At 52.3% G+C, this 25577-nt stretch overlaps 1 protein-coding gene across 7 annotated transcripts in view; it reads right to left on the minus strand.

Moving 5' to 3' along the window:
* Nucleotides 1-643: 643 nt before the first annotated feature.
* The window catches only part of SLC8A3 (solute carrier family 8 member A3), a 117610-nt gene continuing 92676 nt past the window's right edge, over nucleotides 644-25577 (minus strand). For 4 of the 7 annotated variants that reach the window (XM_069784243.1, XM_069784242.1, XM_069784241.1 and 1 more), the window contains 6 exons: nucleotides 25265-25371; nucleotides 14356-14373; nucleotides 6368-6492; nucleotides 5724-5823; nucleotides 3943-4218; nucleotides 644-3636 (listed from right to left, as the gene is read on the minus strand). In XM_069784243.1, the coding sequence (XP_069640344.1) occupies nucleotides 3260-3636; nucleotides 3943-4218; nucleotides 5724-5823; nucleotides 6368-6492; nucleotides 14356-14373; nucleotides 25265-25371 (1003 nt within the window). In that variant the 3' untranslated portion in view covers nucleotides 644-3259. Of the gene's footprint in view, nucleotides 3637-3942; nucleotides 4219-5723; nucleotides 5824-6367; nucleotides 6493-14355; nucleotides 14374-23874; nucleotides 23979-25264; nucleotides 25372-25577 lie in introns of all 7 variants that reach the window. The other 3 variants (XM_069784244.1, XM_069784245.1, XM_069784246.1) reach the window with 3 other exon arrangements.

Below are 25577 nucleotides of genomic sequence, written 5' to 3' on the forward strand. Positions count from 1 at the left end.
TCCTCTTTGCAAAAGTCTTTTTTACCCAAAGGCTGATTTTTGACCAGCACCCGTGCAGTGCGGCATCACCTGGATGGCAAAACCCCTGGGGTGCCAGGGGTGCACCCCATGGCAGCAGTGGTGGGAAGGCAGCCAGAGGTACCGCTGGCCCCACGCCACGCGTGGCCCATAGACTATGTCCCCGTGCCACGGCAGGTCCCAGGGACAAAGCAGCTCCTTTGATCACCTTGGCTTTTCCCTCCTATGCCAGGACATGTTATTTATCCACAACCGCAGAAGCGACAGGGCCTCAGCGAGGAGCGGGGATGGAGGGGAGAAGGAGGCAGACAGGGCTGCTGAGAGAGGCCAGGGGCTGTTATTGCAGGCTGCCATGGGAAGCTGACAGCAGAAACAAAGGGGAAGGAGCAGAGACAACAAAACCAGCAGCAAAATCTCCTCTCCACCAACCAGCCTGGGGCCAGCACTGCAGGGTCCTCCCAGCAGCACCAAACTGGAGGGCTGGGGGGGGGGCAAACCAGCCAGAGCCAGCGCGACCAAGTCCAGGCACCTGCCCAAAGGAAAACAAGAGCAAGCAGATAGCTAGACCCAAAATGAAACATAAAAGCCTCAGCAAAAAAAAAAAAAATCCCCAAAGGCACCAACCTGTTTTGTTTTTTTTTAGCTTGCATATTTTTTAATGAAGTAAAAAATAAAAATAAAAGAAACACTCCACAGATGTTGTAGGCCTGGCTCGTATCGCCCTCGTGCATGGAGGGCACCACGGTCCCCATGCAATTGGCACTCATGGCAGCCAGTCCTCCTCCCACATCCCCTCCCTGCAGTCAGCTGAAGAAGGAAGCGGATGAAAAGCACATGGTGGACACAGCACAAGCAACAGAAGAACGGCACAGCAGCTCCCCAGGCCGGGCTTTACCCAGGGGTGGGTGAGCTGCCACGGGTAAAATAAAAGCTCAACAGACTTCGTATGCCCAAATTAAAACCAGCGATGCTAACAACCTCCCCTTGAGAGCTGCACTTTAAATCCCCACAGACAGCATTTCGGAGCTTTTGTAATTTTTCTTTCGGTGTCGCACGTGTGAACTCTGGGGTCCCCAGCCGGTGGCAGCGGCCGGTGGCGGCAGCAGCTGCTCTTGGTGGCCGTGGGCACGGCCGGGGGCCAGAAGGACCGGTGAGCTCGGTGGAAGCCTGGCCTCAGGGTTTCTTGCCCATCTTTTTCCAGGCCCTTCCCCAAAAGCATGACGAAGGGAGGGTAAGGAGGCAGGAGGTCGGATGCTTGTTGGCTTCAAACCCAACGGCTTTCGCCCACGGCGGGCTCCCACCGGCAAAGCTCCTGCTGCTCCTCTGAGAAGGATCCTTCTTCTCTGCCTTATGTGTATACACATTTACATAGAGATATAGGTATCTGATAAACATTTTGTATGAAAATAAATACTTCATCTGTGTGTTAAGAACCATCGTCACTCATCTAGTCACCTGCTACGTTACATCTCTTTTTGTCCATGACAACCTTGTTCCCATTGCTTTTTTCCTAACCTGCGGACACCTCCTCCCTGCCTCCTGGGGCAGCACAAAGCACAGCAGCAGGCAGAGATGTACCTTTTGGCAGCCCCGCTCTTACTCGCTGCCTCCCAAGGTTTGGCTTATTATAGGGAACTTGATGAAGAAAATGTTTCCCTTTTCAGCACCTGTTTCTTGATCGAAGAAATGATCTTCATCTTGAAAACACTTTACAAAGAGTAAGGTTTCTTCCAGGGCTCTCAATTAAGAAATATGTTTCTAGATAGCACTGTTTATATAGATATAGGTATAGTTTTTATTTATTTTTACCAACCCAACATTTCAATTTGCAGCCATTGATGTAATTCATGACATACTCTCGTGGTGTGGTTTTTTGAGTTTTGGGGTTTTTTTTCCCCTTAAAAAGAAATGCACTTCAAATGAAAAGGATGCCTTTTTGTCTGTCTGGTGTTCCTGAAAGGTAACTCAAGATGACACAGGAGTCCTGACGTGGGTGGCAGTTTTTAAGCCCGTACTTTTCAATGGCCTGAAGACCACCAGCGAGATGTGGGTGCTGTGAAAACCGGGGTAGCAAACGAGTGAGAGGGCAGCCACACCACAGCTCAGGGTGGGATGGCACTGGGAACATACGGGCACGCTAGCTGGGTTTTCCTGAATTAATTTCCACCTCCAAGCAGGAGGACCGTGCAGCAAACCCACCACCACCACCATTCCAAGGAGCTAGTGCCGCTTTCCCTGGCCCCCTCGCTCCCCCCAGGGCAGGCTGTTCCTGGGTAGCCATTTATTTCATTATTGATGTAAATTAACATAATTTTCTCTCCCTGCAGTACCGCAAGCTCGAAGTTAATTATACAAAGAGAAATGCCATAGTCAAAATATACATGATACGTATTATATTAGAGGGTTGGGGGTTTTTTTTCCTCCTTTTTTTCTTAGCCCAGGCAGGTGATTGAGATGCTACATGCTCCAGCCTTTGTCACTAAATGTGTGTGTCTGTGTCTGTGTGTCTGCGTTCGTTTGTATTAAAAATATATCAGTCTTGTGATGTTCTTAAAAAAGAAAGAAATGGAAGGTGGCGGGGGAGGGAACGGGTAATAGTGAAAAAGTTCTTTGACTGTGTCACAGTCTTTTGTGGCTTCAGAAAATACACATGTTCATTTCCAGCACTGACGGCAGCTTGAAGCTTTAGAGTTTAAATTTTTAACATTTTTCTGTTTAAGTAGTAAAAAAGAAAAAAAAAAATAATCAAGCAGCGTGCTCCCCCAAAACCAAAAAGCAACAAGCAAACAAAAAAAAAGAAAAAAACCCCACAAATTCCTGATCAGACTTCTGCAATTGCCAACCAGTAAAAATAAGAAGACATCTCCTTACAGCGGAGGGGTGCTCGGGAGGAAAGGAGACAAGCCCCTATGGGAGAGGTGGCCTTTGGAGATGGCTGAAACTTCGTAATCTCATTGAATGGGGTCAGTGGCTGGGTTTATTGTGTTTTGTTTTATTTCAACACTTGCCATTGTTGCTTTCTTTTCTTTTGTATGATTTTTGGGTGGGTTTTGTCTGTTTGTTTTTTTCACTCTGTGATGGTTTTGCCCTTCTTGGCGCCCAGCTGTCCAACCATCTGGGCGGCGGTGGCCCCCCCGACGGACAGCTGTCCCCTCCGGTGAAACCACACTGCCAGGACCGGTGTCCGGTGAGGTAACGGAGGAGGGGGTCCCTCCCCCCGACGGCACCGTCCCTCCACCGCCTAAAACCCCTTGATGTAGCAATAGGCCTCCAGTGTGGCGAAGAGGATGTACAGCAGCCAGAGGCTGACGAAGAGCAACGTCGTGGCCAGTTTGCACCCCCGGGGGCCGCCGAGCTCCCCCCCGAGGTGGGGCCGCCGGCGGTAGAGGAGGACGCTGATGCAGATGAAGGCGAAGATGGTGAAGAGGGTGACGGAGAAGGCCAGGGTGCCCGCCGACACCTGGAACTCCTGCCCCTGCGACGCCCAGTAGATGGCCGCCACCGACCACGCCAGCCCGATGCCCAGGAAGACGTTGACGGCGTTGCTGCCTGTGACGTTGCTGATGGAGGCGTCGGCGTACACGTCCTGGATGGCTGCGGCTTTGCTGGCAAATGTGTCTGGGGTTGGGGAAGGAGGGAAGGAGAAATCACTGGGGGTCCAACAGGAGAAATGGGCAACCCTTCACGTCTGGGGGACAAGGGACGCTCAGGTGAGGCACCGACCAGGTTGGGACACAGACCTCTCCTGGTGCACAACCCCCTTCCCGGGTCCAGGGACCCCACTTTGCCACTAAGTGGGATGCAGACCTCGCCTGGGGTCAGGACTCTGTGGAGCCCTGTCCCATGACAAAGCTGCTCCCCTGGGGGCAGGAGAGCCACCAGAGGACTTTCCTCCCACCCCATCCCCTCCCATGGCCACCCCACCTGGTACAGAAGTGCCGAAGGCGACAAAGACGACAGCGGTCACCGAGTCCTTGAGGCCAATGGTGCAGCCAAAGTGGGACGCGAGGTCTCCGATGATGGCCGTGAGCATGCCGATGATGAGGATGGAGACGACGAAGCAGGCCCAGCCGTTGCAGTACTCGGTGGGGGGCACGCAGGCAAACAGCACCTTCCAGAAGACGGTCAGGAAGTGCATCACGTAGTCAAAGCAGGACGGCAGGCGCTCCTCGCCGGACTCGTCCTCGTCCTCATCACCCGCTGCAAACAATGTGGAAGGAGAGGTCCAGTGCTCGTGACGGGGCAGGTCAAGATTACTGCAGACCGTGCTTGGCCCTCCCACCCCAGGGCTCCAGGGATGCTGCTGTCCTGGGACAGGGTGGCATGGTGCCGGCCACGACAGTGTGCTCAGGGCATGCCGGGTCCCTCAGTGATGGGGGGAGCCTCCCGGGACACCCCAGAGCCTGCAGGGCTGGGGAGTGGCAGAGCAGTGTGTTGTACCCACGGAAGGGCAGCCCTGTCCCCATCCACAGGCAGTCACGTAGGACACAGTCAACCTGTGGAGATCACTGTTGAGGACCACCATGAAGTCACACAGGCAAGTGATGTTTTGGGGGGAAAAAAAAATAGCAGAAAGTGATAGAACTGGGAAACCCTTGGTCCTTCTGCTCCAGAGCACGGGCTGGTCACCAGCAGTGCCCCAGCAAGAAATTTCTCGTCTGTGTGAAGGTTTCAGCAGCAGCCCTGCAGGCCCTTGGAGGGGTCCCCTCCTCAGCCTGGTGGGCCAGGCCAGCCCCGAGGCTGGAAGCACTGCTGGTCTTTGTGCAGATACAGGATGATGGAAATAAATTGGAGGAAGAGAAAGCAGGTAGGGAGCACAGGGAAAACGGCAAGGGAAGGAGAGAGACATAGGAAGAGAGAAGCAGGCCTGGGAAAAAACATTGCTCCAAGGACGGAGGTACCTTTTCCACAGAAGCACTTTCTCTTAAACGCTAGAAAGAAGAAAACCGAATACCCTGCATCTCTTCTTTCACGTCAGAAGAAGCTCTTGTGGCCACTGGTGGCAGCTCCCACCCAACCGCCTGCTGCCTGCACTACAGCTGGGTGGAAAACAGCCCTTCGGGGAAGATGCCAACCCATCAAGTAAAGGTTCAGAAAGGTGCCAGAGTGTCGTTAATGGCATGCCTAAAATGTCCGCTCCACAGCTGCCTGGCTCTGGAAGCAATGAGCTCTCTCAGGCTCCCCGGGCAACAGCTGGCAGGTCTCTGGGCCTTTCCCTCCACCAGCTGCTGCCTTGTGGGGCAACATCTGTCCGCATGTGGTAACCCTCCCTACTCCCCGAGACTCTACTGGCCGTGGCAGACAGGACATCTTCCAGCAGCAGGAGCTACCTGAAGAGGACAGCACTGGGCACACCAGGAGCCAGCAGCCCAGCCAGGATGGGAATTTGCTGCCTGTACGCTGCTCATCAGACCACCGAGGCAGCAGAAGCACCGCCAGCGGCTGTAAAGTCTTTGAAAACCAGCCTCCTGGATGGTTCCGTACCAAAAGATGGATCCCTTGGGCTCCAGGCTAATGCATCTGCAAAAGCCCAGTATATTTGGAGCAGAGGAGCTCTTTGGACTGGCTTTGCTGATGGCCATCACGCACGCAGCAGCTGAGCATCACTGCCCAGGCAGATGCTGCCTCCTGAGCCCAGACAGATCTCATCCCAGGCTGCATGAACCCTGCGGATACTGGCGTGGGTTTTCTGATGTCCCCCTCACCTGCACTGACGGTAATGGCCTCCATGAACTGGTCCCTCCAGGAGTGTGTCCCTACAACCAAAGCCAGGTTTGTCTTCTTAATCAGCTTGTCCACGGTGCTCTGTTGTGGGAATAAAGATGCAGAGCAATTAAACCTGCTGCTAGCAGGCAAGGCTGATCTCGCAGTGCACTCTGATCTCACAGACCCTTGCCAAACTGTGGAAGTGCCACAAGCACTCTCCTGCCAGCGAGATGAGGCCATGACCGGAGTTGGGTCCACCTTCTCCCTGGACAGGCTGACCCAAACCTCACCAGAGCCAGCTTGTTTGCCACTCCTTAATCCTGATGAGGCTCCTTTTTCCCTCACTCCTGCCTCATCAGGGACTGCTTTGCTCCTGCCCTCTCCTGCACACTGGCTTCTTCTGCTTCCAGCAGGGCTCCCTTGTCTTTCTCCTTCCACCTCTGCCTACCAGCAGCTACTTCCCCTGGCATTTCTTGTAGGTTTCCCCCACCCTTTACTGCACTGCATACTCCTTTTTCTCTTCCAGCAGCCCTTTCCCTGCACATGCAGCCACCCCCCTGCCTCCTCAGTCCTGCTCTCCATGGCTGCTCTTCAGTGCCACATGGCTTTCCCCTCCCGGAGGACACCTAGACCAACTACTGACCTTGAATTCATAGGACTCCTCAATGATGACTTCTAGTTTGGGATGCTCGCCGAGTATCGGTTTGCCCATCTCTGCAATCCTCTTGGCTTCCTCCTCTTCAACCGTCAGCTTCCTCTCAGCCACCTCTGTGAAAGCAAGGTCAACACCAAGCTGTAGGCAGCAGCCCTGGAGCACCGGGGCACCGTGGGGGCTTGTCTGCAGGGCCTCAGCACCGGCTCCCGCAGCCCCTTCACAGCTTGCTAAGCTCACGCAGCAATTTGGGGGGCAGTGGTGGGGTGTTGGACCACAAAAACAAAGGACCGAGATTGCTGAATATGTTAGTCACCAAGAACATACACAACATGGTTTTAATTTATTAAAAAAAACCACCACCAAACGTTTCTTCAGCCTGCATGGGTGCTCTTGGATGACATACCCCCTCCCGTCACCCCTCCAGCAGCCACACCTCTGGGGAGACCGAGGTACCGATTCGTTCTGCCATTTGGCACAAGCATCCTTTAAGACAGCTTTGACGCCCTGGTGTGTTTCCTGGTTTGAATGAACAAGAGACAGGTTCTTTTTATTTTTTGATTAGAACATCACTGTTGGTACCCTGTGCCACTCAGTGCTTGATCTAACGCTCAGACAGACACACACAGTCACAACCACACATGCACACACAAACACATTCCTAGCGTTTGGAAAGACGAACGAAGTAAGTCAGGAAGCAAGTCGTTTTTTTCCTTCGTATTACTGGATGTTTAGTTTCTGCTGGAGGAAACTAAACCAGGACCCCAGGTCAGCAGCATGCTGAGATGACCCTGCGTCAGGCTCATGTTGCTGATGCCTCGGCAAGCCCAGCGAGGTGCCTGGGGAGGTTCTGGTTGTCCGGACGGGAAGGAGCACCCCAACCAGCAGAAAGGGTGCCCTGGCACTGTCCCAGCTCTCCTCTCCCACCCACACACCCAAGTGCAGGCATGTGCCGACGGGCTCTCCGAAAAGCCTTGACATCTCAAGAAAGGAGCTGGGTTTCCCCTGGCTTTCCAAGCAAGCACAGAGGGGAGGAGGCAGCCGAGCTGGAGAAGTGCAGGAACAGGGGTGAACCTGGACAAAATGTTCTGCCTTATGCTACACTTGGAGGCACGAACTGATGATTATCAAGAACACGATTCAAGTTACTTATATTCACTTGAGCAGGGAGTTAGATGAAATATACATCTCTTTCCCTCCAAGACAGAGATTGAGAAAGTCCAGTCTTTGCCTCTGCCTGGAAGTGTATGAAGATGACATGCTGTATCCATCATTGAAAATGCAGGTGCTTATACATCAGTTGCCGTACCATGTACGTGGCTCGCTTTAGTCTGAGCTCCCCCATAACCCAAAGCTCGGGGGAGGAGGCACCCTCAGCTCTGCAAGACCCAACTTGGCAGACGAGCCGAGCACGTGCTGACGTGCGCTGGCAGCACTGAGCTGAGCAAAAGCACAGCAGCCATCCCAGCAGGGTTGCAAAGCCTGGACTTGGTGACAGTCTGGCTCACTACAACCTTCTCTGGGAAGTAACTACATCTGAAAAGCTGCGGTCGCAGCTGGCGGCACGGTCCCTTGGGCTCTCACACTCTGGCTGCAGTTGCACAGTGCAGAAAGCAAATGTCTGGAATCAGAGGAGCTGCCCTGAAAATGGGGAATATCAGGCAGAATTTCCTCGGCTTAACAACTCCAGGAGAAACGATGCAATGAAACCTCAGCCCCACTTTAACTGATTTGACAACAGCCTTTGGCACAGCAAGACAACACGAAGCCTCATGCAAATATTAACTATCTAGGCAAGGCTGAGCTGCAGGCAGGTCTGTAAACACACGCAGTGCAGAAATCTTTCTCCTCCCCGTAGGGAGCGGTATCCGACACAGCTTAATCCCAGAACCTGGTGTCTGGCTCATGATGGTTTATGCACCTGTGCCAGGCAGGACAGTGCAAGACCCGAAACCCTCCTCTGAGGAGGAAGATCTCCCGCATCTCTTCTCACAGTGCGCCAGGTCCGCGGCTGTTGGGCAGGCTGCATGGGAACACCTGCGTCCATGGCCAGAGGCAGGACCTTCAGCTGCCAGCAGGCGGCTTTGTTGTCTCTGCAAGCTACTTGCGGATCACCTATTGATTTGATGAGCATGGCAATCACTTGCCAGGCAGGTCTTAAGAGTAAATCAAGTGACATGTCCATGTCCAAGAGTGGACAGATTGCTCTGGCAGCCTGGGGTCTGGATGCAGTGTGAGCATGGGAGCGGGCACTCCACCGAAGTGAAGGTGCTGGCACTTACCACAGCACTGAAGGGCTGTGGGACTCGTGCTATTTCAGAGGGCACCTTGCCAGCAGCAGAAGTGCCACCAGAGGCACCTTCAAGCCCTAGGTAGGGCACTCATGGTGAAGGGACAAGCTGACCAGTGATGGAGACCTGCAGCCTGCTGACAGCGTGTCCACCAAGACATGAATAATGGAGGCCCTGCTGTCACCACGCAGCTCCTCTGCAGTGAATATGGTGAGCTGGGGCGCAGAAAGAAGAAAAACGGTCGCCCAAGAAGACACGTCAAGGACGTCCTATGGAGGCAGCTGATTGAATACCACTGCCAGGCTAAGTCTTTCAATGATGTCAGCTGCAAGCAAACTGCAGGAGAACAGGCATAGGCAGCACGTCCAAATGGGTACCTCGCAGAAATGTTAATAAAGGAAGCTTGCAGATAAGGAAAAAAGGAGGTAATTCCTTCACGCCTCACTAAAAAGCAGTCACATTTGTGAATGTGCAACAGGAAAGCAAAGCACAGAAACCTAACAAACTTCAAAGGTGCATCTGAAACCATTTAACTTGCCGTTGTGTTTTCACTGAGCCTCTATCCTAACGTAGGAGACAAACATAGATTAAGAGTCACATGTCAATATTGTGCTGGATCTTGCTCAATGCACTCGTGCAAGTGACCCATAGGTGCCAAATACCAGGCTGCTGACTGTCCTCTGAAGTTAAGGCAGTGCTGTTTGTGGCAGGAAGGACAAGCTTAGGAGCCCAGTTGACACCTATATTCTCCATACAGTTAAGGGGGAGAGCTAAGCTGCCCCAAAGAGCAATACGAAGCACCTACATGAATCTGCCACTTCTCCCCACCTACCATTTAGGACAGCTGAGCACCTGTAGCAGTAATCAGTGCCAATCTCTGCAAAACACCAGACCCCAACCTCAACCTGCTCCAGGGTCTATCTGATCTGATGGGATGCTGACGACTGAGTTGGGCCCCGTGTGTACAGACCCAACAGCTGAGAGAGAACAAACTCTCGCAATGTCCCAGTGGCAGAGCACAATCCCGATGCTCCTGCCTTTCAGGGAGGCACTTCAGCCAGCAGCAGGGTGCACCAGCCTGCCTTCGGAGGCCGCTGCCTCTGCAGCAAGCGTGGGGCATGCTCCCACACGGTCCATGGTAGCCACAGGCCCCCACCTCCTGAGGGACCGGGTGTAGGGCTGGGGTCTTGGAGGGCTCCTTCGGGAAGCAGGGACAGGGCATCACTGAGGCGTGTCACACATCACCCGGGTGCGGTAGCCTGCAAAGAAGACTACCAAGGGCTGTGATTAAATAAAACACAGGGGGTGGGGGGGAGAGAGACAGGTTTTTAATTTGGAAGGTCAAGTCTGTCAAGGTGAATGCTGCCAAGCTGCAGCTTAATTATTAACTAGCCTGATTTCTGTTTGTATCAGCATCAGTACCTACTTTTCAATGCGGATTGCACCCTGGACTCCCTGCTGTCAACCCCAATTAAGCCTGATAAGGTCTGGCTATGCCCAGCAAGAATAGGAGTTTGCCAGGACCTCCTGGGCTGCCTCCACCTCCTCCCTGGGAAGGGGAAGGTGGCGAGAGAGGGATCCTCTAAACCCTGCCTGCTGTGGCACATAGGTGTGTGCCACCATCGAGTGCTAGCAACCTATCATCTGGGCTACAGCAGCATGCACAGGCAGCTAAGGCTAGGCAAGCCGGGGCTGCTGCGCCAGGTGCTGCACGTAGGCACTCTGCTCCTCGTGCCAGGGAGCCCACGGGTTAGAAAGGAGATGCTACAAGCAGGGGAGACAACAGGCCTGGTAAGATCAAAGGCCAGGTGGGAGGAATGAGAATGAAGTCCGCTTTTGCCCAGGCTGTAGCAATGGCCACAGCTGATACCCGCGAGGTGCTGGACGCAATGCCTGCCTGCAGGAAGCAGGGAGAGGTTTTTGGTTAAACCACTCTGTGCTCTCACTTATTCTGCCTCATTCAGGGTCAGTTCAGACCCTTAAAGGCGGGACAGACGATGGGGGCCAGCAGCTCCTAGTTATGGTCCTGCGACTGCTGTGCTTTGCGGCCCTGCGTATGTCCCTGCCACACTCACTCCTCAGCTCTCTCACCTCCACGAGAACAACCTGCAGGGCCATCCTGGGACTTGATCTGCAGCTATTTGCAAAGCACTTTCAGACCTACATGTGACCGATAAGCAGTTTCTTGGGCTCAAAATACAGTAAGCAGATCCCCTCCTCCTCTTATTTCTTCCAAAGGAGAGGGGAGCACTGAGCAGTGTTCCCACATCACGCATTGCTCTTGGAGGGTACTACGTGGGTGCTTGTCCACTTAGCCTCCCTCAGACAAAGGGGAACTGGACATTGCCTGTGGTCTCCTGGACACATCATAAATCAAAATTAGATAAAGCCCATTTCCACAGGGTAATCTGGCCACCGCACCTTTTGAGCTGAAACAGGCAATGGGAAGCCCCTATAACACCATCAAAGAGGTAGATACCCATCACCTAGGCAATCCTGTAAGACAGCCACGGACTGGTTTGTATTCCCTGTTACTTGCTGAATAAATTGGATTAAAACCAGCAATGTATTCATGAAAGATTGCTATGAAGGCCATTTCACACCCCTTGAGCTATCTCATCTCCATCCATTTCTAGAGCAGGCATGTATCTGCATGAAGGTCACCCCTTCTGGGGACTGCGCTGCTAGGAAGAAATTAAAAGGACAATTAAAATGGGATTTTTTTGTTGCAGCTCAATAAAATATAATCCTGGCTAAACAAAGTAAACAGTGAGCATGAATGAGGTCCTCTCTCCAGAGTGCTGTCAAGCTGTCAGTCACAACTGAAGAAGACTGCTGGCTAAAAGACACTCTGGCTTTTGAGGTTAGCATATGGATATGCCCTTTACTGAAACACATGCACATGCACAAGCACCGGCAGCCTGGGCTGCTTTCTAAAAAGGGAGGAATCGGCTTACTTAGCCCTGAAAGCTATTTTTGAGGCATGATACATCCCATATACATGCTCCAGCATCCTTAACGCTAACTGGGAAATGCTGCACATTCATGAGAGGGAGGCTAAGGCACAGGGCTGGGAACTGCGCATTATTCCACTGCTGGCTCTGCCTTGAGATTGCTGTTGACACGACCGTCCCCGACAGGCCAGTCAACTGGCGCTTCTGCTCCCCAGTCTTTCCCACTGCAAAGTGGACCGGGGAGTTTTAAAGCATAAACAAACATATTTAGAAATATTTTCTTTGATGTGGGTATGTGGAGTAGAGAAGTATCTATCATTTAGATAGTTCCTCATCCCTTTAAAGAACTGGACCTCCTGTGCCCAAGAACTTCCAAGAAAAGGCTCTGCTCGGGCTTTCTGCAGTGACTTTTGCAAAGGCTGGAAAGACCACCAGAGCAGCTCGTCCATTGCTGGCGATAGCAGGGACTGCTGGAGTAGCTAGGCACTTACTTTGGTATCAAATATTTCCCTGTATAAAGAGTATAGGGAAAGATCATTGCCAGTGCCAAAACAAAAGCTTATGCATCAGAGAAGTTAAAAAAACCCCAACAACCAGGCTTGACTCTCAAGACACTCCACAGCCACCCCACACTACTGTGGTCCTCTGCAGCCCCAACAGCTGGCACTGGACGCTTGGCCAAGCAAGGCTTTCAAAAGCTTTGCACAGCCTTGCAAGTCTGGCTTGGAGAGCCCATTTGGAGGAAACAAATGCTGAGCTGAACCTGTGCCAAAGGCTCTCCCCTGCCCAATCACTTAGCCTCGCGTAAAACTCACAGCCCTGTTTTCCCAGGGAGGGCTCTGCAAGGCAGGGAGGGGGAGAACCAGGATCTCCCATTTACCACCAGGTAAGGGCTGCTGGGACAAAAGAGGCATTTTTCACTTGGGCACCCCAAGGCTTCTGCAAAGAGACGGGGCCGCTGCATCACTGCATCACTGCATCACTGCCGCTGCTGGCCCCGCGGGGGCTGCTGAAGATGCGGGAGGGTGAACACCCCGGGGCTGCGGAGGAGAGCCAGGGTGCCCAGCGGTCCCAGGGAGGCAGCGCCCGGGGAAAGGGGCACTGCCTGGGAAAAGCTGTGCGAGCTGCTCCGAGAGACAGAGGGGACGAGGAGCGGGACCGACAGATTCCACTGAAATGTTCAATAATGCAGGTTTTTTTACAAAGATTCCTGGGCATCCGTGTAATCTAAATCTAACATGACATGGACTAAATGAGGATGTCACTTCTCTCCCCACTGATTAGCCGTGATTGCCGCTGAGTGACACTCCAGCACGTGCCTCTGCGGCGAGCAGGGTTCTGCTCGCTGGCCGGCCACTAGCTTGAAGCACGTGTGGGGGCCGACAACTGCGAGCTCAAACTGCGGGCCAAGCACGTGCCGTATCCACAGAGGGCACCCCGGGGCAGCCTGGCAAGGGGGCCACCCCGGGGACCCCCCCCTCCCAGACAGAAAGGAGGCTTTTCTTTATTAACTGGAAAGCAACTTTCCATAGCTGGTGACCAAGTTCTCCAATAACGTCTGCCAAAAGCAATCAGGCTGGATCACAACAGAGGGAGGAAAGTTATGTTATTTTAATAGAAATTATTTGGTTCCCGGGGTTCTGATCAAATTAGGCAGCTACTGAATTAAAGCAATGAAATTACTGAGAACGAGGCTGTGCTCAACTTATTTCCAGTCCTCCTGGACCTGAAGAAGTAACAAAGGAAAACGTCCAAACCGCTCCGAGGAGTTTTCTGTAAACACCCTAAGCTGATATTTGGGGAGCTGGGGACTTCTGCCTGCCACAAGCAATTTCCTAATTAGCCCAATATCCGATGGGCTCAGGCCATCCCCTGCGCAGCAGATTTGGCATCCTCCGAAAAGGAGCAGAGACTGAAGCTTGCACGGCAGATGCTGCTCCTTTGATGTGCCGCACAGCTCAGGCACGATGAACGCTTTGGTTTCCAGCTCTGCTTGCAAACCTGTCAGACTCCAGCTCCTCTCTGCACCCTGCGTGGCCACCCCTATCTTTTGACAAATGTTTCTTTAGTGCAAATTCAACTGTAATCATATCTGGAATTGAAGGAATAAGAAAAACACAGGAGGCGTACATTGTACAGCAGTGGGATCAAGAGAGAGCAGGGTAACGGGGATTTGGGGCAAGGAAGGGGGGGCTTAGTATTAATATACGTAAAATCCTGCCACAGGGAGAGGAGGTGAAGAGTGAAGAGCCAGAGCTGAGGGCAGGAGGGAAATGGTGCTGGTGCTTATTGTGCTCTTGTAGTGCTGCCCTGGCACTGGGTACAACCATGGGACCCCCCAGGACAGAAGGTGGAGGGCACCTGGGTGCACGCACGGAGGGGTGATGTACAACTCAAGCCCCAGAGCTCCCCAAAGAGAGGGTCGAGTCATGGTCCTGGACCAGCCAGAGCTGCATGTTCTGCTTTGCAACCCTGGCTAGGTCTTTTCCCAAAACCCCGGGGAAGAATCTGGAATATGGGTGTCCTGGTTTCAGCCACGACAATGGGGAAGGCTCTTAGACATCAATCAATCACCATCATGTTCTTAATGCATTGCTCTTAACTAGTTCCTGCTGGACGTGAACACCACGAGCTGGGGTTGTCTACAACACAGCAAACACAAACACAGGGGCACTGACCGAAGGGGACGAAAACAGAGCCAGAGCAGGCAGAAGAAAGGAGAAAAAGCACTTACCTTGGGTGAGCAGCAGGGCTGTGGGGAGAGAAGAATTTGAGAAAGACAGGGAGAGAGAAGAAAAGAGGGAAACGGTTAATATCCACGGGGGAAAAGCTGTTTTGCAGATGACGGCTGTCAGTGAACAATGGACGTGGTGCAAGGCGGAGCGCGAATCACCGGGGCCGCATGCCGGGCACAGGCTGGGGAGCAGACACCGCGGCAGCAAGATGGAGAGGAGGCTGGCGAGCACCGGCGAGCACCGGGGTGCTGGCTCCCCAGAGTCACCCCCCTGGCAAGCGAAGGCACAGGGATGGGATGCAGGTGGGGAGTAGCGAGGAGGGGAAAGGAAAAGTGTGCGGGGGTTACGATTGCCATTGGGGCTTGACGCGACCCAAACTGACCTGAAGGCACGGGAGATGGCCCCGCTTCAGCCAGAAGTGTGTGGTTGTGGTGGGGCTTGGCACAACTGGGGAGCCCCGGTAAACCCGTGGGTGGCTGAGAAGAGAGGGTGGCCAGGGGCGATGGGCAGCTCACTGAGAAGAGCATCATTAGAGGGAGGTGTTGACAAAATGGGTGCTGGCCTCTGGTGCAAAATAGGGCAGTGGTAACGCGGCCACGCATCATCCCCTGCGGATGCCCTGGCTCGCCTGCACCTATCCTGTGCCCCACATGTACCACTCGCAGAGGGTCAGGGTGCCAAGAGGAGCCCAGGCAGACATAAAGCACCACCGCTTTGAGACCTCCTGGCTCTCTTTGCTCCCAACTGCTGGTCTGCCTAACAGTGCTCTACAGGCACGTGCCGTGCAGCGCCGTCGCAGCAGGATGCAATTGCCTCCCGGGAAAAAGGACTGCGTGGTCCTGCGAGATTAGAGGTGGGAGGAAGGGAGGAGAAGGTGGTGAAGGTCCTTGCAAGGGATGACCTTATCCTGACTTTCCATACAGGCACAGCCCAGCCCTCTTGCTGCCTTGGGCAGTGACTCCTGGCCCTCCCCTGCCTTGATTTCCCCACTCCCCAGAGCTGTCACAAGGAAACATCTGGCTGGATCCCTCTTAGGTGTTACCTGTAGAAAGTCACAGCTTGCATCCAAGTTTCAAACTAACTACAGGAGAGTCCGTATGGCAAAAAATACCGAACCGTCTTCATGAGGGGCCAAGCACCAGCTCTGTGCCTTAGCTTTGACTTCTACCTGTCCTTCAAACAGCAAACCAGTTCCCAAAGACTTGGTTGCATGTGATGACAGTATTGTAATTACTAACACTTATTATCATGCACTTTTAGTCTCAGAAGCTTAAAACTCTGTACAAAGACTGAATCTGTATTAACAGCCCCATTTGACAGATGGTGAAGCTAGCAAAGGGAGGCTAAAGGGAACATTTTGCAAACTCAGAAGTGGGCTGGAGTCCAAAAGTGCTAATTTGCCCGGACTTGCCACTTCAGGCCTCTGAAAAGCAGGCACTTCTATACAGATGCACCTAACTGTATCTGTGCTGTTTGAAAGTGATTTCCTAAGCGATTCGTCAAAGGTCGTACAGTGCATCAGTGGCAGAGCCGGGGAAAGTAATCCTGAGTCCCAGCTCCCAGGCACTTCCCTGCTCCGTCGGGCAGCATCCATGGGCACAGCTTTCCCGACAGCCTGCGGGGAGGCATCGGCCCAGTCGAGATCTTCACCCACCTATCCAACTCCCCAGCTGGAAATACCACGGGCACTCCGGGAGAGCGTCCCTTGTCCGTGTGGGCAGGTAAAGCGCAGTGAAAAGGTAAGGGGCAATGAAGAGGCTCCTCGCTGAGCGTCCCTCGTGTTTCAGGGTCAATTCCTTTTGAGAGTCAAAAACCTTTGGGGGAACCATCTGTGAGTACGTTCTGCAGCACATACAGTGCCACAGAGCAATGAGAAGCAATGGGATGTTTGCTCTGCCTGCACCACCTCCTGTCCTCCCCACAGCTCTGCCTGGAAGTCTCCAACAGGCTTGTCACTGCCCCTTGTTGCACGAATCTCGAGTCGCTGGCCTGCTGCAGCTCCACGCTACCCTGTGGCCTCCTTACTATTCCACGGTCTCCTGGTTCTCCAGACAGTGTGGGGAAATTTAATTTGCCTTTTGCAATTACAAGCATTAGCACAATGGGTCGATTCGGTGTTCAAATTTAATATAATGAAGTATTACTGGGCCCCTAAGCTACTGTGGTTATTAAAAAAAGTCATTGGTTCCTCATGTTTTTTAAAACTGTTATTCTAGTGCTCTGGGATTTGAGTTTATTTTTTTCCCCATTTGCTTTTGAGCCTGCAAAAGAACTATTTTTCTCCCTTTCACTTATGATATGATACATGAATATTTGAAGAAGCCTATAAAGCTATGAATGAAACATCAAGAATACAGCATGCAGAAAGCCAAGGGATTATTTTATCTTTGTATTTCTGAGTGAATGCTGTGCATGCAAGCAAGAAAATGATTTCACGGACTAAAGCTTCCTTCCTGCACACGCATCTGCTAATGTGCCCTTAGTCCTGACCTGTAATGTTTCCTGACAGTCCATCTGGGGATGCTGTACCTGTACCAGCCCCGCTGACGGCCCCCGTGCTGTTCCCATCCACAAGCCTCCCTCCGCTGCACCCAGCCTGGGCTGCATCCCTCCATCCCTCCCCAGGGCACCTCACCCCCTCCCGCGCTCCTGCTCTGCACATCACGCTCCTCGTGGAGCCAAGCCAGGCCACCTCATTGCTGTTGGCATCTCAGGTAGTCTCAGAGGCTTGACATGTGCATTCTTACAGGGAGCTGCTAAAATTAGCTCCGCAGTCAAATCCAAAATAGCAGTCCCGAGTATCCCTTACCTAACCCTTGCATGGCGTGAATGCAGACAAACACGTGTGCCCGCAGACAAGGTAGGTGACGCTGACTCTCCCAGGAGACCTAAAGCCTTCAGCTCTGGATCCCAGTTCCTCCCTTACTGGGATTTCTCTGCCCTGCAGGCGTGGATTTTACTAGGCAAAGCCAAAATTGCGGGCATGAACTCTGCTTCCCCTGCCACCCCTGAAACCGGACAATTTAGACCTGAATTTAGCTGCTAAAAAAAGCTTTTTACTAATAAACTATTTCATCTGCATGTTTTCAGTGTACTTTGGGGTCAAATCCTGCTGTGACATGCGTGTTGGTGTGGTTTACAGATCAGGAGTTGAATTCCCTCCTGCCTTAACTCTGCTGAAGCCAAAGAAGGTTAAATCAAGAGGAACCAGGCTTGGGATGGGAGCAGACCAGCAATCGGACAATCCTGTAGTTTACAGCAACCCGATGTGCTAAGTGTGTCCCCCAGCCTTTTTCTGAACAGTGAAATACCTTTTCCTGCTGTTTACCTCACAGAGAGATTTGACCATGCTGCATGCTTTATTCTGGACTCATTCTCCATTAACATAAATCTGTTCTAATCAATATCCCTAAAGACTCCAGCAAGCCACTGCGTAGATAAGAGGATCCTTGTTAAAGGTCTGGGATTTACAGAGTGAGCTGAAATGAGGGAGAGAAGGCTGGATTTTGAGGAGACCCTCAATCCCACAGCGGGGCAGTCACAGGCAGCCAAAGGCAAGGAGAACACATTGCCTGCACCCCATGTGCACCCGAAGATGCTCAGTGACCATGCAAACCGTGGGAGCAGTTCCCCAAAGAGGTAAGGATCCCCCATCTTCCAGATGTAACTGTCCACAGGCTCTGCCTCCAGATTTGCTCACTGAGGTGAGCAAACTGTTGCCCTAATGGACTGTGAAGAGCTATAAACATGGGTTTTTTATAGGTTAAACAGGGCAGAGATTTTGCAGCCTTAACCTGAATGCTGTTATTATTGAAGTCAGTAGCAAAGCTCTTGCAGACTCCAAGAGACTCCTCTCCATCAGGAGAATCAGCAGCGTTCAGCTTAATCACAGAACTGCAAGCAAATTATTAAACCTTCAGGGAAGGAGGTTACAGCAATCAAACATTTCTTTGCTATTCCCATCAGCAGCTGATGGAAGAAGGGAGTTTCTTAGCATCTGCCCACGCTTCAGAAAACTGCAGCACGCATGCTCACGTTACTGATGCAGCTTATCTTATACAGGCACAGACCTTTGTACCAAGTCACGTAATTTCATCAATATTTTGATATAGATAACTTGCTGGATCAATGCAAGCTAGGAATCCTTCTTCCTTTGCAGTTTAATCCTTACTCTGCGTCTCCCAGCCACATCCTCCCTCTGGGGCATGAAGCTTTCCCGTCAGGGGTGCTGACACTTGATTAAAAGGAGATGTGTTACGAGATTTGTCCACACCAGTTGACTGGGAGGGCTGAGAGGACTTCAGACAAAATCTTCCCAAGCCAGGTCATGCCAGCAAGCTGTTTAATAGTGCTCACCAGCCATCTGTGCTCCCGTTTCCAGTGAAGTCGTATCTCGTGGGAGACATGCCTTCTGAAGCAAAATTTTGCATGAGGGATGTTGGACCCTTTTACAAAGCATAACCCTCAAGACTCAGCCTTCACGCGCCAGCCCTGAGGTTGAATCTTCCACCATTGTGCCATGAACTGAATTTTCATGAGCAGACTCCCAATTACCCTCATGAAACGCAATTTTCCAAATGCTATTTTCACCATTATCTGCAATCAAGTGAAATCTGAAGTAGCCTCACTTGCCATTCGGGCTCCATCAGCACTAAGGTTAACTACAATTTAAGCAGAAGACTGACTTTGTCCAGGGAAAGCAAAGCAAGTTTTTCTCCTGTAATCCAGGACTGTGGAAAGTGTGAAAGCTGATGTGTGAAGAAAGTATTCCTCCAAAATCCTGCTGGGCTGACAGCAGCAAAATCCTCATTCCGAGTTTTGAGCTGACATGATACCAGAGCTGCCATGAGAGCAAGAGTCAAACCAACAGATAGCATCTTGTCATAAAGGAAAAGACTTGTTTCACTGTAGGAACACTTTAAAAAGGTGCTGAAAAAAGGATGGCCAGAAGGATGGCTCAGGGTGCTGGGAGGTTTCAAAGCCCTGCAGCGCTCAGTAGACAGGGATTCAGTTTACGTGACCACACATACGGAGGAAAGGTGAGACAAGAAGGATTCAGATTAATTTCTTAGAAATGAAGATGACAAAAAAATCAGGAAACCTGGGAAATGGCCAGGAGGATAGAGAAAAGCAACATTTACCACCTTTGCCAGGCAAAGAATGGGAGTCTCTCTTTGATTCCCTTTTACTCATTCACTTCGATATAACAAGCTTGCGGCAAGCGCCATCTTTGCCAGTGCTCTTTGCATCTGATATGCCACTACTGAGCCAGTATCAGTCTTCATCACAGACCAGGCTGGCAAGACACCCATCTCAGATCCGTTCTCATCTCTTTGAATTATTGGAGCACATCAACAAAAAGAGCTGCTAAAGTAAAACTACTTGATGTGATTTGTTTGGATGATCAGAAAGGCTTTGAAAAACTCCAGCTGCAGAAAGTAATTGGTGAAAAAGAATAAATGAGCTGCAAGACAAAGTTTCGTATTGTAGATGTAGCATTTATATAACAGAAGTAAGTGGTCAGCTCTCCTTATGGCAAGGGTTAACAACTGAGTGCCCCAAGGCTCAAAGCAGCATGGCACTGATATAATTGGGGGTGAACAGTGAGGAGCAGCATCTGCAGATAATGCAAAATGTTTCAGCCAAAAGGCTGTATCAATGGCTGTTATGCATTGTGCAAGCCCTGAGCAACCTGAAGACAGGAATTTGTGTTCGGACCACCACAGGTACGTCTCTGAGTAGAGATGTTTTCTCCTCCGGTAAGGTGCTAGCAGGTGCAAACAGCAAGAGCAATAGGATGACTTTCCTGGCCCTCGCAGAGACCCTCCTGGAGATACACCTCTCTGCCCCACAGCTCTGATCAGGGCCAAGGAGATGTCCCCTTGACTGGAGGCGACTGCTTTGTATCAGCACGAGTATGGGACAGCACAGCTAGTAATGCAAATCAGCTGTACGGTAGCAAACCCTGCTCCTGCCTGCTATCCTCCTCCACTGTACGTCTATCAGAAACCACTGCCACCGCAGCCAGCAGCAGCGCGGGTACTCTCAGGGACAGCACACTGGATCTGAACAGCACGGGGCTCCGGACCAAGCTCTGCATCCCAAAATAAACCGCCCAAACTCTGCCCCAGGCTGGTTTGAGAAGCACACATCTACTCGTCCCTGCCATCAGCTCTGCTTTCCCTTCAGGGCACCACATTTCATCATGGATTTCATCACTGCTACCTAGCTTGTGTCCTTAAGGTAAGCTAGCACGGAGAGGTCCTGGGGCGACTGCCTCATTCGAAGGCACGAAGCTACGGTAGTGCAGGCACGACTGCGATGGACTGGCTGTCTCTGCGCGAACCGGATCGCAGATTACTTCCAAACACAACTGCCAGTCCGCTGAGGCGCCCAACGCTGCCCTGCTCCCGAGGGGGCCAGAAGAGATGTTTTGAAGACACTACAAAGAGCTGTCTGAGAACACCCCAATACTCCTACAGCTCCCTAGGCACAGGCTCAGTGTGACACAGCTAAGTGGGGAGTAACAACAAAACGAGGATACACCATCAAGAAAACCACGTCTTTTGTGGTGCTGGAAACCAACGCGTGGGTAGCCAAAACCCAGAGAGACTCTTCATCAAAAGCAACCCAACCTGAACCTCCCAGGAGAGGCAGGAGCTGTGCTTTGCCCTCGCCGTGTGAGTCGCGTGGGGGCCCGTTCATCACCGCAACAAAACCAAGTGAAGTCCCAGCTAGGCGGCTGTGGTTTGGGATTCCCCCCCCATCTGCAGGTGCGGGGCAATGGCAGCATCTGCGCAGTGCCGCGGGGGCCCCTTTGCACCGAGGTGGCTGCGCTGACCTCGTATCGCTCGTGGGCGTGCTTTGCAACAGATAAACCACCCGCACTTTGCCCCTGCGGCGGCGCGATGGTGGCAGGAACACGTGTGCCGGGGAGTCGGCGTGAGCGTCCCTTCCCGACGCTGCAGGGCATGCCGCACGCTTCCCAAGGGCGAGCCAGCCCCGGCGCGCTCCCGGGCTGCCTCCTCTCCGGCAGGAGCCGGCTGCTCACGCATGCGCCCCGTGAAGCTGCTGGCGACAGCATCTGTTGTTGATCGCTCCTGACGCTCTGCATGGGAAAGCCTCGCGTAGCTCCTTATTCTTCATCCCAGGCACAAGGTTCGCTCGTCGGCGATGCCATGGCGTGCAGCGCTACGGAGCTGGGGATCTTTCCAGATGCCCTGGAATTAGTGTAGCGACTGTGCCACCTTGTGCCAGCAACATTTACAAATGCATTTTAATCTCCCGCCTCTTAGATTTTGAAAACCAGGGTGCTCTCTGACTTTTCTCTAATGAGGCCAACCAGTTCCTCCTTGGCGTGGTCCTTTCCTTCCTCTGGGGACCTCTGGGTTCGTCTGAGGGTGCACCCTCACCTCCGGCGAGGAAAGCGGCTGGCCTGCAGGCTCTGTGCTGCAGATCATTTAGTCCAGCTCCGATCTCCTCTCCAACTGTTGCAAATCAGACAGTCCCACTGACTCCAGCTGATGCTGGTGTAAATGAGACACACACAGTACAGCAAACTGGCATCGTAGTCCGAATAATAACGAGGATGTTTTACAACTGAACCACCTTAGGGGCTATTTGGATTTTTTTCAAATATCTGTTTTTATTCAGCCAGATGCAACATAGCCTATACAGGAAAAAGAAATGCAGGACTTCACAAAAACCAGCCCAATCCTGACTGTATCCTGAAGCTCACTGGTTTAGAAAAGGATGCTGGGCTCACAGAGAGCAAACAACTGAGCAGAAACTTTAGTGTGATGCTCCAAGCTGCCAAGCGCATAAGCAGGAGAGAGCCAGAGGCAGGTGATTTTCCTCCCGTACCTGCTGAGATGGAGGTGGGAGCCCCACGGACGGGAAGGGGCACATGCAGAGAGGGGACCCTGGGGTCATTCTAGGGCTTAAGACTTTGATCTAGGGCTGAACACTTTGCTGATACAGATTCAAATGGCTTAATCTCCTTAAACTCCCAAGAAGAAATCTGAGCGTAATAGGGGTATAGTGAGCAGGTACCTACACAGAAGCTGTGGTACGCTATACAGTTCTTTCATCTGATGGAGAAAAGTAGGAAAATAACTAGTGTCTACAAGCTGAGGCCAGACAACTTCTACCTAGAAGTTGTGCTCACATCTTTACCCCAGAGAGCAATTAACTGCTGGGACATACATACCCCCATGGGATATGGCAGGTTGGTCACTGCTTCCACTCAGGGGCAGTTGGACTTTGGTGAAACCCGAGGGCCTGTGCTCGACACACAGTGAAACCTAATGCCCCTCATTGCCTACAGGCTGCAGAAGGCGGTCTAACGGCATTAAACTATGAATCCTCTTTGGGTTTACATTTTACAAATCCACGGATGCTATATGACCTTGTCATGCTAATGCAAGCTGTGTCTATCACAAACGGCCCGCAGAGCCGTGCATGGGAGCTTGGACTGGGCAGAGGGCAGCCGCTGGGCTGGCGAGATAAGAGACAGGAGAAGTTTCAGCAAGGGAAAGGTGTGCGATGCGCAGGCAACTGCCGGGTGTTCCCATCACCTGCAGCAGCACACGGGAGCAGAAACAAGCCCATGGGCACACACGTCTGTCTCCACTCCGTATCAGACACGTAGGAGGTGGATTTGAATTCCTTTTTGTAAAGCGTTTCTGTTTAAATCTTGGCCCTCCCGGGCCATCCCAAAGTTGCTGAAGCCAATGGCAAGACTCGCTCAGTGAGAAAGAGGTCAAACGCATCTAGAACATCGACAAAGATACAGGTAGGCAAGGCACGATAAGTCAGGGCTTATTCCCACTATACTCCTGCTCTGCTGGGAGATCCTGGGTCTCATTGCTGATGAAGTAGGACCTCAGCAGAGCTCCGCACTCTCTGCACGACAGGCTGTGATTGCTTGTGACACATTAAGGGGGTTTTCAGATGAAAGACATGGAGAACCATTTTTTTTAAAAAAGCAAAACGAGATACCTCACACCTTCCCTCCATGGGCTTTTCACTGCACCTCATAGGGATCCAAGAGCACCAAGGCAACGCCACTGGCAGGCAACAACAGAGGGAAGGACGGGGGGGGCATACAGGAGGAGCCGAAGGGGCAGCCATGCATTACGCCCTTCTCTTGCCTTTCACATTCCCCAAGGTCCTGGCAAAGGAGCAGGAGGGGGGAGAACAGCAAAGGTGTGCTCAGAACGAAAAACAGATCAAGACAAGGAAACCCAATGAAAATAACACAGCCTCTGAGGCTCAAGCATTGCATAAAAGGAGGATCAGAAGTAAGCTGGGCTCTAAAAGGCAGAGATGACACCGAAACAGGGTGAGAGCGAGAATACAGGAGGGCAGAGAGTAAAAGTCGATCCATCTACAGGAGGAGGAGAAAAGGAGGGAGGGGAAGGAGGAGAAAGAGAGTTATATTTTCTGGGTTTGGGGTTTGGAGACTCGATTCTGATTTTTTTCTTTTTTTCTTTTTTTTTTCATAAAGGATCTCACACCTGATATTCCTCGTTCCATCCATTTCGGTTCACCAAGGGCAATGAAGAAATTCTCCTGCCTTTCGTACTCCTCCTCATCTACTATCTTAACCCTTACGGTCTTCCTGTAGGGACAACAAGAGAGACAACCATGTACGGTGGGTCGGCTGGCCGGAGGCGAGGCGGCGGCGGCGGCGGCAGTGGCAGCGGTGCGGGCTCCTGGCACGCAGCCCCTTCCCCGCCGGGGACACGGGGCATCCGTCGCAGCTGCTCCTTGGGGAGCAGGAGGGTGTTAGGGGGAGAGGGGGCTGGCGAGGGGGTGAGGAGGGAGGGAAAGGGGGAGGAGGACCTTGCTGATGGTTAGTGGAAGGCGACTTCTGCAGCGCATTTGTTTTCAGTGTCACATGGTAATGGAAAGGGTGTCGGCTGCCTGGAAATCACCAGGGACCACCCTGGGCTACCCACTGTGTTTTAGCGAGAAGAACAATTGCTTCTGCTACCCTCACAATCAATAATAAATCTGCAGGGGCTCTGGGCTGCGAGCCTGAGGGAAGAGAGATGGGTACTCACAGACACGTTCCCCAGTGGGGTGAGGTGGGTCTCTGCCAGCAGGCTACAGCTCTGTCAGCTGCAAAGGAGGCCGGCAGTTCTCATTTCCATTTTTAAAATGGCACATCTTACTGCTTTTTCTCCTCAATAGCGTCTGCCTGTTCCCCATGACCCGTTCCCCGAGCGAGGATGCAGCTTTCCCCAGGAGCGGACAGCTTTGCTGGGACCTTGCGGGGGACACAATGGGACTAAAATGCCTCCGAGGTTCAAACTGAAATACCCCGGGTGCTGGAGCAGGGCTGGCCCCTTCTCCCTGCTGCCAGCTCACCTGGCTCCCTCCAGCAGCCCTGCAACGCACACAGCTGCTGGGAGCCCTCAGGCAAACCGAAGCAGGGAGTAAGTTCTAGGAGCCGCTCCTCTGCCAGGCCTCGATTCTTGTCTTTTTCTAACACAGGTCTGACCGGGACACCCCACAGGACAAGGGCTGGGCGATGATCCCCGGAGATGCTGGATGTGTTTCTACCCAGCACCTTCCCACTGACGCTACAAAATTTGCTTGGACCCCTCAGTGCGGATGGCAGAAGGTCCCTCTCAAGCTGCTGCAGAAATACGGACGAGCGGGACCGCTCTCCGTCCTTCTCTCGCTGCCCCCCTCGCCACTTTGCCTCTCCCCGGCCCCAGCATCGCCCCCCACGCCACCCCACGGGTACCATGTGACACGGTGTGTGCGCACAGCAGTGTTTAGGGCAGAGCGGTTGGAGACAGAGAGACATCAGAGGAAGAGGAGGAGAAGAGGAGGAAGGAGATGGAAGAGAAGAGGAAAGAAGAACGTTAACGTTAGTCTGCAGGGCCAGTACTACACCTTTCTGTAAACTCATATCCACCATGCGGGGGCTCATCAGCTCAATGAAGAAATTCTTGTTTTTTTCATACTCCTCATCATCAATTACCTTGATGTGAACTGTTTTGCTGCAGATGGAAAAATAATAAGGGTCATAAAGGGGAGAAAGGAACAGAGAAGCAAAAGTGGAGGAAGGAAGTTGTTGAATGGGTACATTAGAGAGTCAAAGTTTTCTCACCCACTGAACAAGCTCAACATGGCCCTTGAGAAAGGCCAAAGCCTCGCTCCTGCAAGTGACACCGGTCAATCTTCTGTTTAACCCAAAGGCGTGACG

Source organism: Haliaeetus albicilla, chromosome 5 (assembly GCF_947461875.1).
Source record: "Haliaeetus albicilla chromosome 5, bHalAlb1.1, whole genome shotgun sequence".
Classification (NCBI taxonomy): domain Eukaryota; kingdom Metazoa; phylum Chordata; class Aves; order Accipitriformes; family Accipitridae; genus Haliaeetus; species Haliaeetus albicilla.